A 16623-nucleotide genomic window follows, 5' to 3' on the forward strand; every position below is an offset into this window, starting at 1 on the left:
AGCTCCTGACTGCTCCAATAGTAAATTTACACATGACAGCAAACCATTTCTCCAAATTCTTACACAGGTCTTAGAAAAAATAGAAGTTTGCTTTCAAATTATTTCTAGTACCTCACAAAGTAAGATTTCTAAAACATGACAAAAATAGCAGGCATCTCTTGGGTTTCATACTATGAAAAAGATCAATTTAAATAGAAAGAGTATATGTAGACTCTCAAGTCAAATCATTACTCATTCTGAATGATATTAATATTAACATTAATGCATGACCTCATTAATTACTGAAACATTACCTACTATAGAACAAGCACTATACATGAGTTTCATATTTATGACAATAGAATGTTTAAAAATGGGTGTCAATGGAGAAAACAATCTCAATGTATATTTGAAGAAATGCATGTTATATTTAATCTTTCAAAATATATATTCTAATCACTAATCATCTTTTGATTAACCTGTTTACTTATTAAGTAAAAATGAGTTTCTGCAAGCCTTCGAACCACATTAGATTTTTTACATCATTCCATAAACAAGCTCTGGCAATGGACAGCAGCCCTCCTTATTTATTCAATAAACAGAAGATATTAGCTAGTTATCACACATTACAACTAGTCAACTTACCTTCAACTGCACTAGCAGGGTCACATTCTTCAAATTCAATAAGGCCTAAAAAATATATGTATATATATAAACAACTGCTAGAAAAAGGTAGAAAACAATCAGATCAAATCACATTACAATAAAAGTTGGCCCTTAAACAACATGGGTTTAAACTATGCAGGTACACTTATATGCAGATTTTTTTTCAATAAATACCTGTATAGTTTTTGATCCACAGGAGTTCGCAGATGCTGAGGGCTGGCTGCATGTACTGATCTACTCCATTTTATATAGGGGACTTGAGTATCTGTGGATTTTGGTATTTGTGGGGATCAGGGAACCAATCCGCCCATGAATACCAAGATACAACTTAAGTTTTTGGGTACTCAAGTTATATACAGATCTTCGACTGCCTGAAGGTCAGCACCCATAACCCCCACATTATTCAAGGGTCAACTGTATCTTTTTAAATGTTCTGAAATGTGTTCCAGTGTTATCTCAGTGTTAATATCAGTAATGATTTTAAAAATCAAGTAATCTTAACAGTGAAAATAATTGTGACTAGTTTATTATGATGATGACAATTTACTGAAAGCCCTTTATATATGATATCACAGAACTGGAGACACAGAGATCTAACATGCAGTTTCTGCTTTCAAGGAGCTTGCAGCGTAGTTGAGAGAAAACATAGTAAGAGGTAGTTGCTGAATCCTCGGTTGTGTCATGGGAAGGACAGGCGGCCAAGATAAACTACTACTAGAATATAAGCTTGGGACCTTGTCTGTCTCATTCACCACTGTAAAAGGCAAATAACAGGTTTTCTATATTTACTGAACAAATTAATTAATTATATACTAGCTAAGTGGTAATGCTGGGATTACAACCCAGATCTCTCTATCTCAGCTATTTCCAACTGGTGTGCCGCAGGAATTTTTTTTAAATGCAAAACCTGACCTCTTTTCCCTCAGATTGTTAAATTAAAACAATAGAATGTGACCCTGCTAGTGCAGTCTGGTGTGAATTAATCAGTTATACTTATTTTTTGTCAGATCGGCAAAAATATAATATATCTTTGGTGTGCCACAGAATGTTAGTAATTAGTTTGTATATCATGAGATGAAAAAGGTTCAAAATCATTAGTCTAACTGCATAGCAGGTCAAGGAATTTAAACTGCAATTAGAAAGCAATAGGAAGAGTTTTCATGTGAGAAGACACACACACACACACCCCTGCAAAGAGGTTTTATAGAAAAATTAATTTAGTAGTTGCATGAGTGATAGATTGTAGAAAGGGAGATGATAAAATAGAAATCAGAAAACAACTAAAATAGCCCTGAAATGACAGGTCTGCTGAGACTAGCCTTAAATGCCATAGAATACGGTATATTTTATATATGTAAATACCAAATTATTTAACACGTTAAGCGCCCTGTCAGTCACCGGTGACTGACACTATACTTTCCGTCCTGAAGACAAAATTGGCTGGGCGCTTAACGTGTTAAGTAGTAGAGAAAGTAGCAAAAGCATGAATTACTCTTCTATCGAACTATCCCCAAAGCTAAATATCAGACTAAAACATTATCTTCCATTAAGTTATCATTTTAGCCCTGTTTTACAATATATACATTTATATAAGTCCAGCATTGTTGTGAAATAATTTTTAATTCATTAATGGTGACTGGTTCCATTATAAGAATTACCTGTTATAACAATATATTTAACCCTTTGCACTCGCTTGCTTTTTTCTCGATTCCTTTATTCTAATGCTAACCGTGTCGAGTCACACTCGACATCCGAGTGCAAAAGGTTAAAAATAGAGTTTGAAGTAAAGATTAGATAATAGAGGATTTCACCACTATTTCTTCTGAGACATTAAGCTTAACTATAACTGTGTGCAAATTCATGATCAGCGTTCTCATTGATCATTCCATTATGAAAGAAACATTGCTCTACAACTAGGAGCATCTAAAAATATTGGTTAAAATGTCTCCCAATCTAAGGTTTACTTCTTCAGTTCATCTCTATACAAATAGAGCAGATTAACATTTAGTGATAAGCAGAATAAAACAGTCATAAAAGTGAGCTGATAAACAAGGTCCTAATGAATTAATTAGCAATACCTTCCTTACTAGGGTATCTTATGATATAAACTTAAGTCAAGTCAGAAAATGGCCCAGTTAAAAATTTAAGAATTACAAATCCACTCTCTGCAAAGCTAAGATTTCATTAAATGAAAGGGTAATGAGCTTGTTCTTAGATTCCTTTAAAGGCCTATGTTAATGGTTGATAAAGAGTTAAGAACTGGCAGATCAATAAATGTAAAGAATTTTAGTGTGTGTATCTGATAATAAGCAACTTTGTACTTGGTGTAAATATTATAAAGAATGAAAAATCTGCCCAGCTGGAGTGTTTCAGTTGGTTGGAGCATTTTTCCATGCACCAGAAGGTTGCCAGTTTGATTCCTGGTCAGGGCACATATGTATGGAAGGCAACCGATAGATGTTTCTCTTTCACATTAATGTTTCCTTCCCTCCCCTTACCCCCCCCCCCCCCCAAGCATGTCCTCCAGTAAGGATTTAAAAAAAAAAAAAACAAAAAAAAAAAAAAAACCTGGCCAGGGTGGCTCACTGATTGAGCGTTGACCTATGAATCAGGAGGTTGGGTTCAATTCCCAATCAGGGCACATGCCCAGGTTGTGGGCTCGATCCCAGTGTGGGGCATTCAGGAGGCGGCAAATCAATGATTCTCTCTCATCATTGATGTTTCTTTCTCTCTCCCTCTCCCTTCCTCTCTGAAATCAGTAAAAATATATTAAAAAAATAAAAACAAAAAATCTCTCCTAAATTACCAACAGCTATATTATGTATTATGAGCTTTATCACTCACTAATAAAACTTGAGAGAACATAACCACCTGTCAAATAAATTTTGAGAGTTTACAAAAGAAGAACCAGAAATGTGGTTACTCAAAAATTCTCCTACACAGCAACACAGCATATAATTTGTGCCCAGTAATCATTTACAGAATTTCTAATATTTAGGCTATTGGCTTACTCTAGAGAAGAACAAAACATGAATGCCAAACAAATTGTATTATTTACAAGTATGTAAAAATATGTCTAGAAAGACTTTTACCATATCACCTTTGCAAATATAGTATACTAGAGGTCCAGTGCACAAATTCGTGCACTAGTGGGATCCCTCAGCCTGGCCTGCGGGATCGGGCCAAAACTGACTCTCTGACATCACCCGAGGTGTCCTGGATTGCAAGAGGGCACAGGCCAGGCCAAGGGACCCCACTAGTGCACGATTGGGGCCGGGGAGGGATGTGGGAGGTTGGCCAGCCGGGGAGGGACCATGAGAGGGCTCCAGGGCGTGTCCAGCCTGTCTCGCTCTGTCCCGATGGGCCGGACCCCAGCAGCAAGCTAACCTATCAGTCAGAGCGTCTGCCCCCTGGTGGTCAGTGCACATCATAGTAAGCGGTTGAGCGCTCAGTGCATGTTATAGCGACTAGTCAACTGGTCTACTGTCTGTTCCCTGGTGGTCAGTGCACATCATAGTAAGCGGTTGAGCGCTCAGTGCATGTTATAGCGACTAGTCAACTGGTCTACTGTCTGTTCCCTGGTGGTCAGTGCACATCATAGCAAGTGGTTGAGCGGCCGAAGCATATCATTAGCATATTATGCTTTGATTAGTTGAACGGACAACCAGACGAACGGACACTTAGCATATTAGGCTTTTATTATATAAGGATGTTCTTTTAAGATTTTCATGAAAAACAATATGGAGTTTCCTAAGAAAATTAAATATAGAACTGCCACTTGACCCAGTAAATTCCACTTCTAGGACTATAGCCTAAGAAACCTGAAACATCAATCAGAAAGAATGTATGCACCCCTATGTTCATAGCAGTGCAATTTATAATAGCTAAGATCTGGAAACAGCCCAAGTGCCCATCAATAGATGAGTGGATAAAAAAGTGGTGGTACACATTCATACCATGGAATACTATGCAGCAGTAAAAAAGAAGGATCTCTTACCCTTTAAGACAGCATGGAGGGACCTGGAGAGCATTATGCTAAACGAAATAAGCCAGTCAGAGAAAGACAAGTATCATATGATCTCACTCATATATAGAATCTAATGAACAAAATAAACTGATGAACAAAGTAGATCCAGAGACACAGAAGCATGGAACAGACTGTCGAATCTCAGGGAAGGCAGAAAAAGATGGGTGGGTGGAAAGAGATCAACCAAAGAATTTGTATGCATACATGCATAACCCCCAGACACAGATATGGGAGGGGTTGGTGAAGGCCTGTGGTGGGGAGTGGGGACTGGCTAGAAGAGGTCAATGGGAGAAAAAAGTGAACATATGTAATACTTTCAACAATAAAGATTTTTAAAAAAATCTTCGGATAGCTTTACATTTGTGAAAATAGTAAAAACATTGCCTTAACTCTATAAAAATTAATCCCTTTAAACAAAATTCTATATATTTTTTCACAAAACCTTTTTCCTATACCAGATATATCTTGATGGCTCTTTATCTTTTCTAAACATCCCTTCAAATTAATTTGAAATACGAAAATGTCCAATAAAATAAATTATTCAAAATGACATTTTTAAAATATAAGATCTCAAATTGTAAAATATTAAAAATTTTAAGTAAGTACCATGTATACATAAGGTTTTCTATAAAAGATCAGAATACTAACACAGTTTGTGGTCTAATAAAACTAAATATACCCTTCCTTTAAAAACACATTAAATCATGCATGAAAAAGATTTTCTTTTCAAATTGCATATGCTTCACATGCTATTTCACATGGCAAAGCTTTGCGTGCCTGGCTCAGTGCCAGTTGACAGCTCAGCTGGATATCAATGAACACGCTCTGACCCCCCTCGCAGCATGTCACTTCTGAACTGTTTCAGAAATAGAAGATTTATTCAGCACCTCCCTCAAATGCTGTCCACTGCCTATCATTCTGCTATTTAATCATAAAACAAGTTACTCTTCTTGACAGTACCAAAGCCAGACTGAGAGTCAGAAAGAATAATTTGCTATAACTGGAATTTCAACTCTTTTAGGCTCAATTAATTCTGTTGTCAAAATAAGTAACTGCTCTTAGCACTTAGATTTTATGCTAGGCCACAAGGGCAATTTAGTTTGCATAAAAGCAAATAAGACCATTTTGGCTCTGTCTCCTGATCCTCTTTTACACAGTATCTAAAAATGCTATCATGAGATCAATTAAAGTCAGAAAAAATTAAAGGCAGACCTCCAAAAAGTCAACTATTGAAAGCAAAACAATTCTTACATATTATGCTTTAATAACCAGGTAGGAATAAATTACTGCTATAAAAAAAGTTAACAACCAAAGAACATTACAAACTGTTGAACAAAAATAGACAGAGGCAAAGAGGCATTGAACAGACTGTCAAACTACAGCGGGAAGGAAGGGGAAGGTTGGGGGGGGCGGGTAAGAGATCAAACGAAGGACTTGTATGCATGCATATAAGCACAACCAACAGACGCAAGACACTGCGGGCGGGAGGGGGGAATGAAATGAGTACAAGTGCCGGGGCGGTAGGGGAGGCTGGGGGGAGGTCAATGGGGAAAAAAAAAGGAGACATATGTACTATTTGTAATACCTTAAACAATAAAATTAAATTAAATTTAAAAAATAAAAAATAAAGTACTTACAATAAAAAAAAGAATTCATCCTAATCTAACTTGTATCAAAACTTTTAAGAAATGCTAGAGGAAGAAAGACAATTTATTTAACAGTAATCCTTAATCATGACAAATATTCTGTGGAATGATGGAAAATATAAAAAATTATAAAATAGTTCCCCTTGTTTTGGTATCATTTCTAAATCTCAGGTCACCAACAGGGCAAGTTTACAACTTTGTCTAGTTAAAAACTAGCCTCAAAACTCAAATAGTAAATCTGGATTACTCAAATCAAGCATGTTCCTGCATATCCCCAACTAAAACCACAGAACACTTGGTTCTAATTAGAAGGCAAAACAAACATGCACAGACCCCAAAATCTAACAAAAAGAATGACAGTGAAGGGGGCAGGGAAAGAGGGAGGAGAAAGATACCTGTGACTATGAGAGTCAAAGTCATCTTCTCAGGCTTGCTCCTGGGTCTGTGCAACTCAACACAGCCACATTCCTACATGCCTAGGATGATGAACCAGGCAAGCTAACATGAAAAGGAGCGTCAGACTCCAGCTTGTGGTGTTATGCAAAGGGCATGGAGGCTCAAGTTCTAGTTTTACTAGTCGATTACCTTGGACTAGTTTAGTTACCTCCCCTTTCGGAACCTAAGTCATATTTATAAAAATGATATGATGAATAATAATAATACCTTTTGCCATATTTGCTTTCTCTTTCTCTCAACACATACCTACTAGTACAAACTTTTTTTCTCTTTTTTTGCCTGCCAAGTCATTTACAAGTAAGTTACATCAATGCCACTTCATTTCAAGAGTATTTACTTTAATAAAGGGCTTGTAAAAAATTCCCTCAATCCAGTGGTTCCAAATCCCAACTCCTAGTTGAACCTTCTAGTACAATGCTTCCTGCATTAGAATCACCAGGAGGTCTTGTTCAACCACAAACTGCTGGGCTCCACCCTTAGAGTGTCCTATTTGGAAGGTCTAGGTTGGTGCTTGGAAATATGCATTTTTAACAAATTCCCATGGCCCTGGGATCACACTTTGAAATTTACAGACTTAGCGAGCCCCTGGGTCCATTGTCAGATATTCAGTAAATCTAGAAAGTGTTTCTCCAATTTTACTGTGAATACAAACTGCCAGGGAATCTTATTAAAATGCAGATTCTGATGCAGTAGGACGGGGGTAGGGTTTGAGATTCTACATTTATAACAAGCATCCAATAATGTAATGCTCCAGGTTCTCAACAATGGCTGCATATTACAAGAAGATGAGAAATTAAGAAATATAATGGTACCAAGGCCCATCCTAGACCAATGAAATCAGAATTTCTGGGACAGTGCACTGTCTGTATGTCTGTACTTATTTTGTTGTTGTTAATCCTCACATGATGATATTTTTTCCATTGCTTTTCAGAGAGAGTGGAAGAGAAGGTGGGATGGGAGGATGGAAGGGGAGGGGGAGAGAAAAAGAGAGAGAGAAAGAGAGAGAGAGGGGGAGAGAGAGAGAGAGAGAGAGAGAGAGAGATGCTAGAGAGACACACTGAAAGGTTGCTTCCTGCACACTCCCACCCAGATCGGGGATAGGGAGCGAACCCACCACCCAGGTATGTGCCCTTGATGGGAAATCAACCCCAAACCCTTCAGTGCATGGGGCCAATGCTCTAACCACTTAACACACCAACCAGAGTGCACTTTTTGTAAAAAGAAAGAAAAGAGAAATGAAAAGGGAAAATATTTCTATAAATGATTCTCATATGTACCCAAGGCTTGAGAACCAGTGATGAGGCAAACTTAAGAACCCTGGTCTTAAATCAGAGAAACAGAATTTTAACCATGAAATTTCAGTCGCTGTGAAACCTTCCAAATTTTCATCTAGTTCTCCAAACAGAATCTTAGTATTAAAATATAATCTCCTCTTATATCCAAAATCTGGCAATGCCTCCATATCCCCAGACTGAGTCATGTTTTCACCCTCTGTGATCCTGATAAAATCTTGGGCAATTATACTCACTCACTTTTCTCTAGTCACTTCCCCCTTCTCCACAGGTGTTGCAGAAGCAATGCTTATACTGCATGATCTAGTCAGAACTGACTGGACTAGAAAGATGACCTGACTCAAGATTTCTTGAACCAGCTTCTTTCTCCCAGAAATTTGGAAAGGATCAAAAACCTGGATTAATTCTGAGCTGTGGCTGCAATTAACAAAAAGTGAAAGTACCTGAAAATTATTGGGAGGTGCCTGAGAAAGCAAAGAAAGCCATTCTGCAAAGAAAGCCATTCTGCAAAGAAAAAAACAAAGCCATAGAAATGCAGAGATTACTAGTAAATAAAGGAAAAATGACACCTAGTATGCCTATAGGTCTGGGTTTCTTTCTGCAGCCTGGCTCCATTCCTGATTTTGGATCCTTGGGATACCTTGGTTTGTTTCCAATCAATTTCCTTTTAAGTTCAAATTGGCTCAAGTTAGCTTATCTAATCTAATAATAGACAAATATGCAAATTGACCGCACTTTCGCTACACCTAAGCCATGCCCATCAGCCAAGCCACGCCCACCAGCCAATCAGGACGAGTATGCAAATTACCCCAACAAAGATGCCGGCTGATTTGCATATCAAGACAGCGTGGAAAGAAGCCAAGAGCTGCAGAAGGGAGTAAAGCTTCGAAGAAGCAAGCAAGCCGGGGGCGGAGGGGGAGGGGAGGAGAAGGGAGGAGCAAAGTCAGGGCCGGGGGCGAAGGGAAACGCAGGCGGGCTGGCAGAGAAGGCGGGGCGGGCGACAAGGGCAGAGCGGAGGCGGGGCCGGGGGCAAAGGGAAACACAGGCGGGCTGGCGGAGAAGGCGGGGCAGGCGACAAGGGAGGAATGGAGGCGGGGTAGAGTGCAGCAGGAAATCCTATTGCAGGATTTTTCCTGCAACGGGAACGCTAGTTTTACATAATGCAAAAAGAACTAAAACTCTGTCCTTGTTATCATGCACATGTAAAAATTATAATCAGCTTACTTTTTAATATTTTGTTGCCACTGTTTACATATTTAACATTTTAACGCTTTGCACTCGCTTATTTTTTTCTCGATTCCTTTATTCTAACGCTAACCGTGTCGAGTCACACTCGACATCTAAGTGCAAAAGGTTAATATCTATTTCAAATTCAAGAATTCAGCTTTCCTTAAACAAAGCCTGCACAAAAACGGTTTAATTTTTATTTCACAATTTCGGATTATTATTATGAGGTTCAGTTACTGTGATATGACTGCAGATGTAGCTGGTGCAGAATGTCAGATTAAATGGTTTCTGAACCAAAGAACAGCAAAATCAGCTGTTAAAGATTATGTACAGTTATGAGGTACAAAATTCTAATCCTATCCTATCCTATCCTATCTAATAAAAGGATAATATGCAAATCCACCAAACAGCGGGAAGACCAGTCACTATGACGTGCACTGACCACCAGGGGGCAGACGCTCAATGCAGGAGCTGCCCTCTGGTGGTCAGTGCACTCCCACAAGGGGAGTGCCACTCAGCAAGAAACCCTGAGTCGGCTCACGGCTGGCGAACATAGTGGCTGGAGGAGCCTCTCCCACCTCCGCAACAGTGCTAAGGATGTCCAACTACCAGCTTAGGCCCTCTCTCCTACAGGGAGGGAGTGGGCCTAAGCCATCAATCGAACAACCTCCGAGGGCTCCCAGACTGCAAGAGAGCGCAGGCTGGGCTGAAGAAACGCCACCCCCCCCCCCCCAGTGCACAAATTTCATGCACCGGGCCTCTAGTGTATTATAACATCTCTGCTACTGTACTACACAAGACATGTTCTCTCTAACACAAGTAGGCAAACACTTTCTGTAGAGTCAGATAGTAAATATTTTAGACTCTGTGAACCATAAGGTCTGTCACAACTACTGACCTCTACTGTTGTATGTAGTGTGAAAGCAGCCACAGACAATACACAAACAAGTGTGAATGTGTTCAAAAAATCTTTTATGGACACTCAAATATGATTTTTTCTAATATTTATATATCACAAATGCTACTCTTCTTTTAATTTCCCCCCAATCATTTAAAAATAAAACCATTCTTTGCTTGTAGGCCTTACAAAAATAAGCAGAGTTAAATATGGCTCAATGGCCATAGTTTGTCGACTTCTGCTCTAAAAGATATAAAAGAATCATTATCAAAGGGCACATATATCCCACAGGGCGGAGTTCTACACCTCTGCCCTAGGTGGCTAGGACACAATAGGTAGATGTGTACTCCTTCACAGAGTAGAGCTTTTCTATTTTATTTCCTTTGAGGGCTCTCCTCCTTTACTCTCCTGTTTGTGCTAATCTACATTATTCTCTCCCCTAATCATTATTCATTCTTCTTTCCTCTTTCCCTGGTCACTGCCCCTTACTATCGAATAGAAAAACCAAGTAATCACAGGATATCTGGTACAATTTATGGGTCTCTGGCTCTTAGCTATTTTTAGTTTTGCTTTCTATACAAGGGTTTCTGCTTCTCTGATTAAAAAAATAATAAATGGTGAGGGAGGTGGTAAGAAGTTCTATTTACAGGTTTGATATTATTCCAAATCCTTAATGGGTCTAAAAAGATGATCACTAGATTTTTTTTTTTTAATTATTTGCTTTACCCTATACTTTGAAATTAATACACCTAATGTAGAAGCAAAAATATTCCAAATATCTAAACTAATCAATTTCACTTAAGCAGTCTGACCACAGAAATCTCATTTTTCCCTTTTGCTTTGTGGCTGATTATTTTTTATATCTATCTTTCTCAGGCTTTTCCTATTTGTATCTTCAAACACAGTATAATATCTGGAAGTCAAAAAATTGAAGCTATAAACCTATATTGCTATATAATGAAAATACGATAAGCATTTCAACATAACCTTTTCTCTAAACATATTAAGCACTGGCCTACCAACTTTTCATTTTAAGTTACCCTTTTGTTTCTTATAAATAAAAACTTGCTTAAATTTTATGAATTATAAACAATATACAATTTTACTGGAAGATGGCGCGCCCTCCTTGGGGCACACCCATACAAATCTCCTTTTCAAGTGAATTTTCTTTCTTCTAAACTCTAAGGGTCTCCATGAGACTTGCAACCAGGGGAGCAATGGGCAGTGGCTGCTTGTCTGGGCTAACATCCTGGGTCCTATCTCCAAGGCCCCCTTTTCTCTGACTTTCCAGTGTTGCTGACAGCAGCCCACGTTGGCTCACTTCTTTCCCATAACGTCTCTAGGGAGCCAAAGCAGCCCTGCCCAGGCTCTCTCCTGTTGCTTCTTCTATCTTAGGCACTTCCTTGTTTCACTGTCCCCAGCTTTAATAAACATACTCTTAAAATCATTAATTAATTAACTAATTAATTAAGCAGAATGACTATAAAACAGGAAACTTCAAAAATATGGATTTTAATCTCCTTTGGCAATAACATAGATGAGAATAGGTAGAAATACTAGGATAATGTTATTAGAACATAAAAAGATACTCAAAATTAGAAAACACCTGTTTTTTCATGACCTTTACAGACAAGAGGTGCTTTGATATTTCAAGCATCCGATTACAATGACTCAAATTCCAGAAGAGCCAGGCAGTACTATACTAAAAAAAGTAATGTCAAAAGCAATATGGAGGTTTCTCAAAAATATAAAAATAGAATCACCATAAGATCCAGCAATTCTGAGTATTTATCTGAAAGAAATGAAATCACTATCTCAAAAAGATATCTGCACCCCCCATGTTCACTGCAGCTCTATTTACAATAGCCAAGACATAGAAACAATCTAAATGTTCACTTACAGCTGAATGCATCAAAAAAAATGTGGTGTATATATACAATGGAATATTATTCAGCCATAACAAAGAAGAAAAGTCTGTTCTATGACAATATAGATGGAACTTGAGGGTATTATGCTAAGTGAAATAAGTTAGAGAAAGACAAATACTGTATAATCTTATTTATATGTGGAATCTAAAAAGAAATACAAAGAACAGGTTAGTAGTTGTCAGAGGTGGGAAGTGGGGGATTAGAAAAATGGGTGAAAGTAGTAAAAAAGCTATAAACTTCCAGTTACAAAGTCAAAAAGTCCTGGAGACGAAATACAAAGCATGGTGACTACATTTAACAATATTGTACCATATATTTGAAAGGTAAGAAAGTAGTTCTTAAAAGTTCTTACCATGAGAAAAAAATTATAACTATGTGTGGGGATAGATATTTAAACTAAATTTATTTTTGTAATCATTTTGCAATAAGTACAATATATCAAATCATTACAAACTAATACATTATATGTCAATTGTATCTCAATGAAAAAAAGTAATTACAAAAATGTCACTGCATATAATTAGTATAAAATAGTCTCAACGAATAGGGAAAAAATGTCAATGCTCTCAAAGTGTTTGACACAGGATAATTGGAGACAAAGTTAGGAGTTATATTTTTCAACAGGTAACTGACTAAAAAAAAAGTCATTTTACAGCACAAGATAAATGACATTTTGATTTACAAAGCTTTAACACTCTAACCGCTGAACAAAACCAGCTAGGGTGGCTTACAAAATTTTTAAAGTACTGGGCCTCTTTTTAAAATGTGTAATCCACAGAACTAAAACTAATTTTAAAAGGAATTCATCCACCAGAGGGAGAAAAAAAATGTTAACAGCAATCAATAGTATACAAATTGAAGGTTAGAATACATCTTACAAAGCAAAATCCTTTAACTCTATGAATTTCATACAATCACATGTAAAATTGATTGCTATTTTTCTTGAGAAACTCAAAAGTTTCATCATTGCAATGGGTTCCAAGACTCGTTTGTTCATGTGTTCATAAACTGAACAAATACATGTGTAAGAGCTGCAACTAGTCACCCATAGCAAGTCAACTAGAGAAGTGATATTTATCCTTCCAATAAATCCCACACTCTCCCTCCTTTTTTAAAGTTAGTATTAGGACCAGCTTTTTTAAAGTCAGTCACAATGTCAACAGTCATCCTGAAATAGTCACCTAATTCTAGGTCTAGTGATTCTAGATAAGCCCATGTCATCACCATTCTTGGACTCCCTCTCACCATTTAGCTTCAGAAATTTTCTACATCTTAGTATATCTTGAGGCCAGTAAATTTAAATTTATAAAGAAATAATATCCATTATTAGCTACCTATTAATTAGGAATGTATTAATTTTTTGAAAATAACAGCTATTAAGTACTCAATAAATGTAACATTATCTCATGTAAACCTCATGACCCCATGAGGTAAGTACTATTATTATCCTCCCTTTACAGATGAGGGCATTAAGGCTTAAAGATCTCAATGCTAGTAAAGAGTGGACCACAAACTACAGGGCTAAATACTCTCCTGTACCACAAATAGGAAAACTGAAATTTTTATTGAGGTAATTGTAGATTCACATACAGTTGTTTAAGAAAAAAATGCATGGCGATCCCCTGTACACCTTTGCTTGGTTTCCTACAACATTTTGCAAAACTACACTATAACGTAGCAAATAAGATACTGATGATACCAATCTTGTTTAGATTTCTGTCTAAGGCATTTTTAACCGCTGATACATCTTTGCTTTTATTCTATGAACACTTCTAAATGCTCTCTATAAAATTCTACTTGTTCCCCAATTGTTTTTACTCTCAAAATTGGTCTTCACTTATAATATAATCTCTTTTCAAGGAATTTTAGGGTTTCTCATTGTTTAATAGTTATGTATCTCAGCATCCTATTCTCTCTCTATATGTAAACTAACTAGAATCCTGGCATTTAATCCCAGCTCTGACATGTACTAGTTTAGGTAAATCATTTAACCTCTAAACATTTCTCTTAACCTATCCTTAAAGAGTTGTTGCAGATCAGTTTGCCTGCAAAGTGGTTAGCACAGTACCTGGCTAACTTAGCAGAGTTAAGTGCTCACTAAACTTTAACCATAATTTACTATTTGTTCACCAAGACATTTCAAACAGCAAATCCATTCATTTCAGCCTCTGTAATATGCTAAACTTACCCATTTGGTCATTAATTCACAAAAAAGGTACTATTTACACATAAATAAGGTAAACAGATGAATCAAATATATAACTTTTCTTCACAAGCACACAATTGTAAAATTTTTTGTTAATTCTCACCCGAGGATATTTTTTTCAATTGATTTTTTAGAGAGAATGGAAGGGAAGAAGAGAGAGAGAAAGAGAGAAGGGGGGAGGGGGAAAGCGCAACATCGATGTGAGAGACACATCGATTGGTTGCCTCCTGCACAAGCCCTGACCAGGGCCGGGGATCGAGCCTGCAACCAAGATATACTAGTATACACTTGACCAGAATCAAAATCTAAACCCTTCAGTGTTCAGGCCAACACTCTAACCCACTGAGCCAAAGAGCTAGGGCACACAACTATTAAAATTTAAGTTGATTCATCACTTTGAATATTTCTTGCCACTCCCGTCTGGCCTGCATAGTTTCTGTTGAGAAATCAGCTGACAATCGTATGGGTGCTCCCTTGTAGATGAGGACAGGTGTGTGTGTGTGTGTGTGTGTGTGTGTGTGTGTGTGTGTGTGTGTGTGTTAGGGCATGGGGTGGGGTGGGATGGGAACCGGGTGGAGGGGAGCTATGGGAGTAAAAAAGAAGAACAACTGTAATAATCTGAACAATAAAGATTTAATAAAATAAAATTTAAAGTGATGGCAACAATGCCAAAAAAAGTACTGTTAAAGTTCTGACACTTTTGATGGCGGAAGTAACATGTGACCTGACTTTTTAAGAATTTTTTCTTTAGACAAATAAATGGGAAGACATGGGGTAGAAAAGGAGTGGGATGTAACATTTTCTAGAGTAAGGACATAGGGCAAGAGAAAAGAAGGGGCTTGTATAGGAAACAGCAAACAGTTCAGGCTGACTGCACTAAAGGGTGTCTGTAAAAGGAATAATGGAAAATAAGACTGAAGACTGGTCAAGGCCAGATCCTGAAAGGCTTTGGATCCAAGTCCAGAATCTAAGTTTCACTCTGTCTATAATAAAAAGTCAAAGATTTATGAGTAGCACAATTACGAGTTCAAAATTGTAGAGTCAAAACATGAATGTGCTATAACATGTAAAGTGGATTGCTGTGCTAGTATTTAGAAACCTGCTGCTACAATTAATCAGGTAGGTAGAGAGAGCATGGAAAGAAGGGCTGAAGGGAAAATCTACTAACAATTGAATTAATATGATTTGAAACTTGATGAAATGTGGGAAGAATAAAGTAAAGAAAATTTAGGTTTCAAACCTTAGTTCTGTGAACTGCACTGAGGAAAAATGGTTCCCGCACTTCTCTAAAAATAACTTGTCTATTTTCCTGAATTCCAAACCATACTTTAAGTTATTTACTGGACTGAATTACTTTTACCTGTGAAACCAATATGGTAGAGTAACAGATTGAAGAAATCTGGAAGACTATGATGAACAGCAGAAGGGAATGAGCTACTTATTGTATTTGATATATCATAACATGCTTATTAAAAGTAAGATTCAGGATACCTATAAACATCTGTTCATAAAACAGGAACCAGGATTCTTGTATTCATTTGTTCACTGCTGTATCCTCAGTGTCTACCGGTAAACAGTGCCGGGAATACTTGTTAGCACTCTACTCTGTTTTAAAAATGGCCTTCTGTTACTAATTTACTTTCAAAAATATAAACTGCAACATATTAACTTAGTAAATGTTATAATAAACATTTTAAGTAATACTAAATTGTTAATCACTAAAGGTTAAAACAAAAATCTTAAATTTTTAACATATAATCAGACACAAAGTAAATGATACCTAAGATTTTACACAAATTTTCAGCTATCTCCCAAGCTCCATTTTGCAGTTTTGAAATTTAAAGGCAAACACATTAGTTGCTGGATGGGCAATGTGAATACATTTCCTTGCAGGGATTATCATCTTACCAGGTCTTTCCTTCCCAGTGCCTTTTGACTCAGCAAATTTTTGTATCAAGCTTTCAACTGTAGTGTTAGCCATATTATTTATAAATTCTTCATGGACCTATTAAAATGAGATAAAGATAAATTCTTTCTTTTTCTGTAGATATACTTACTGTCAGACAAAACTTCCACAAAGCAATTAAAATTCATTACACCAAATGTGTATTTTTTTGAGCCAGAGCCTTTAAGAACTTTCATTTACTAAACATGCTCTGTTGCCTATCTTACAGTGTTAGTAGAACTATGGGTACCAATCACTGTTTACATGAACCCCTTAGATATGGCTGCACAACCTTAGAAGTAAATGCAGCTTCTTGTTTCTTGGAATGTTCTGGAACATAATCCTTATGATAA

The 16623-nt window shown here is 37.1% G+C and overlaps 1 protein-coding gene across 1 annotated transcript in view; it reads right to left on the bottom strand.

Annotated features, from left to right (window-relative positions):
* FCHO2 (FCH and mu domain containing endocytic adaptor 2) overlaps positions 1–16623 on the bottom strand; it is a 136306-nt gene that overhangs the window by 51879 nt on the left and 67804 nt on the right. The window contains exons 8-9 of the mRNA XM_054715177.1: positions 16234–16330; positions 625–669 (exon numbers count right to left, since the gene is read on the bottom strand). Coding sequence (XP_054571152.1) covers positions 625–669; positions 16234–16330 — 142 coding nt within the window. The remainder of the gene's footprint in view (positions 1–624; positions 670–16233; positions 16331–16623) is intronic.

This window comes from Eptesicus fuscus, chromosome 4 (genome assembly GCF_027574615.1).
Source record: "Eptesicus fuscus isolate TK198812 chromosome 4, DD_ASM_mEF_20220401, whole genome shotgun sequence".
NCBI lineage: Eukaryota > Metazoa > Chordata > Mammalia > Chiroptera > Vespertilionidae > Eptesicus > Eptesicus fuscus.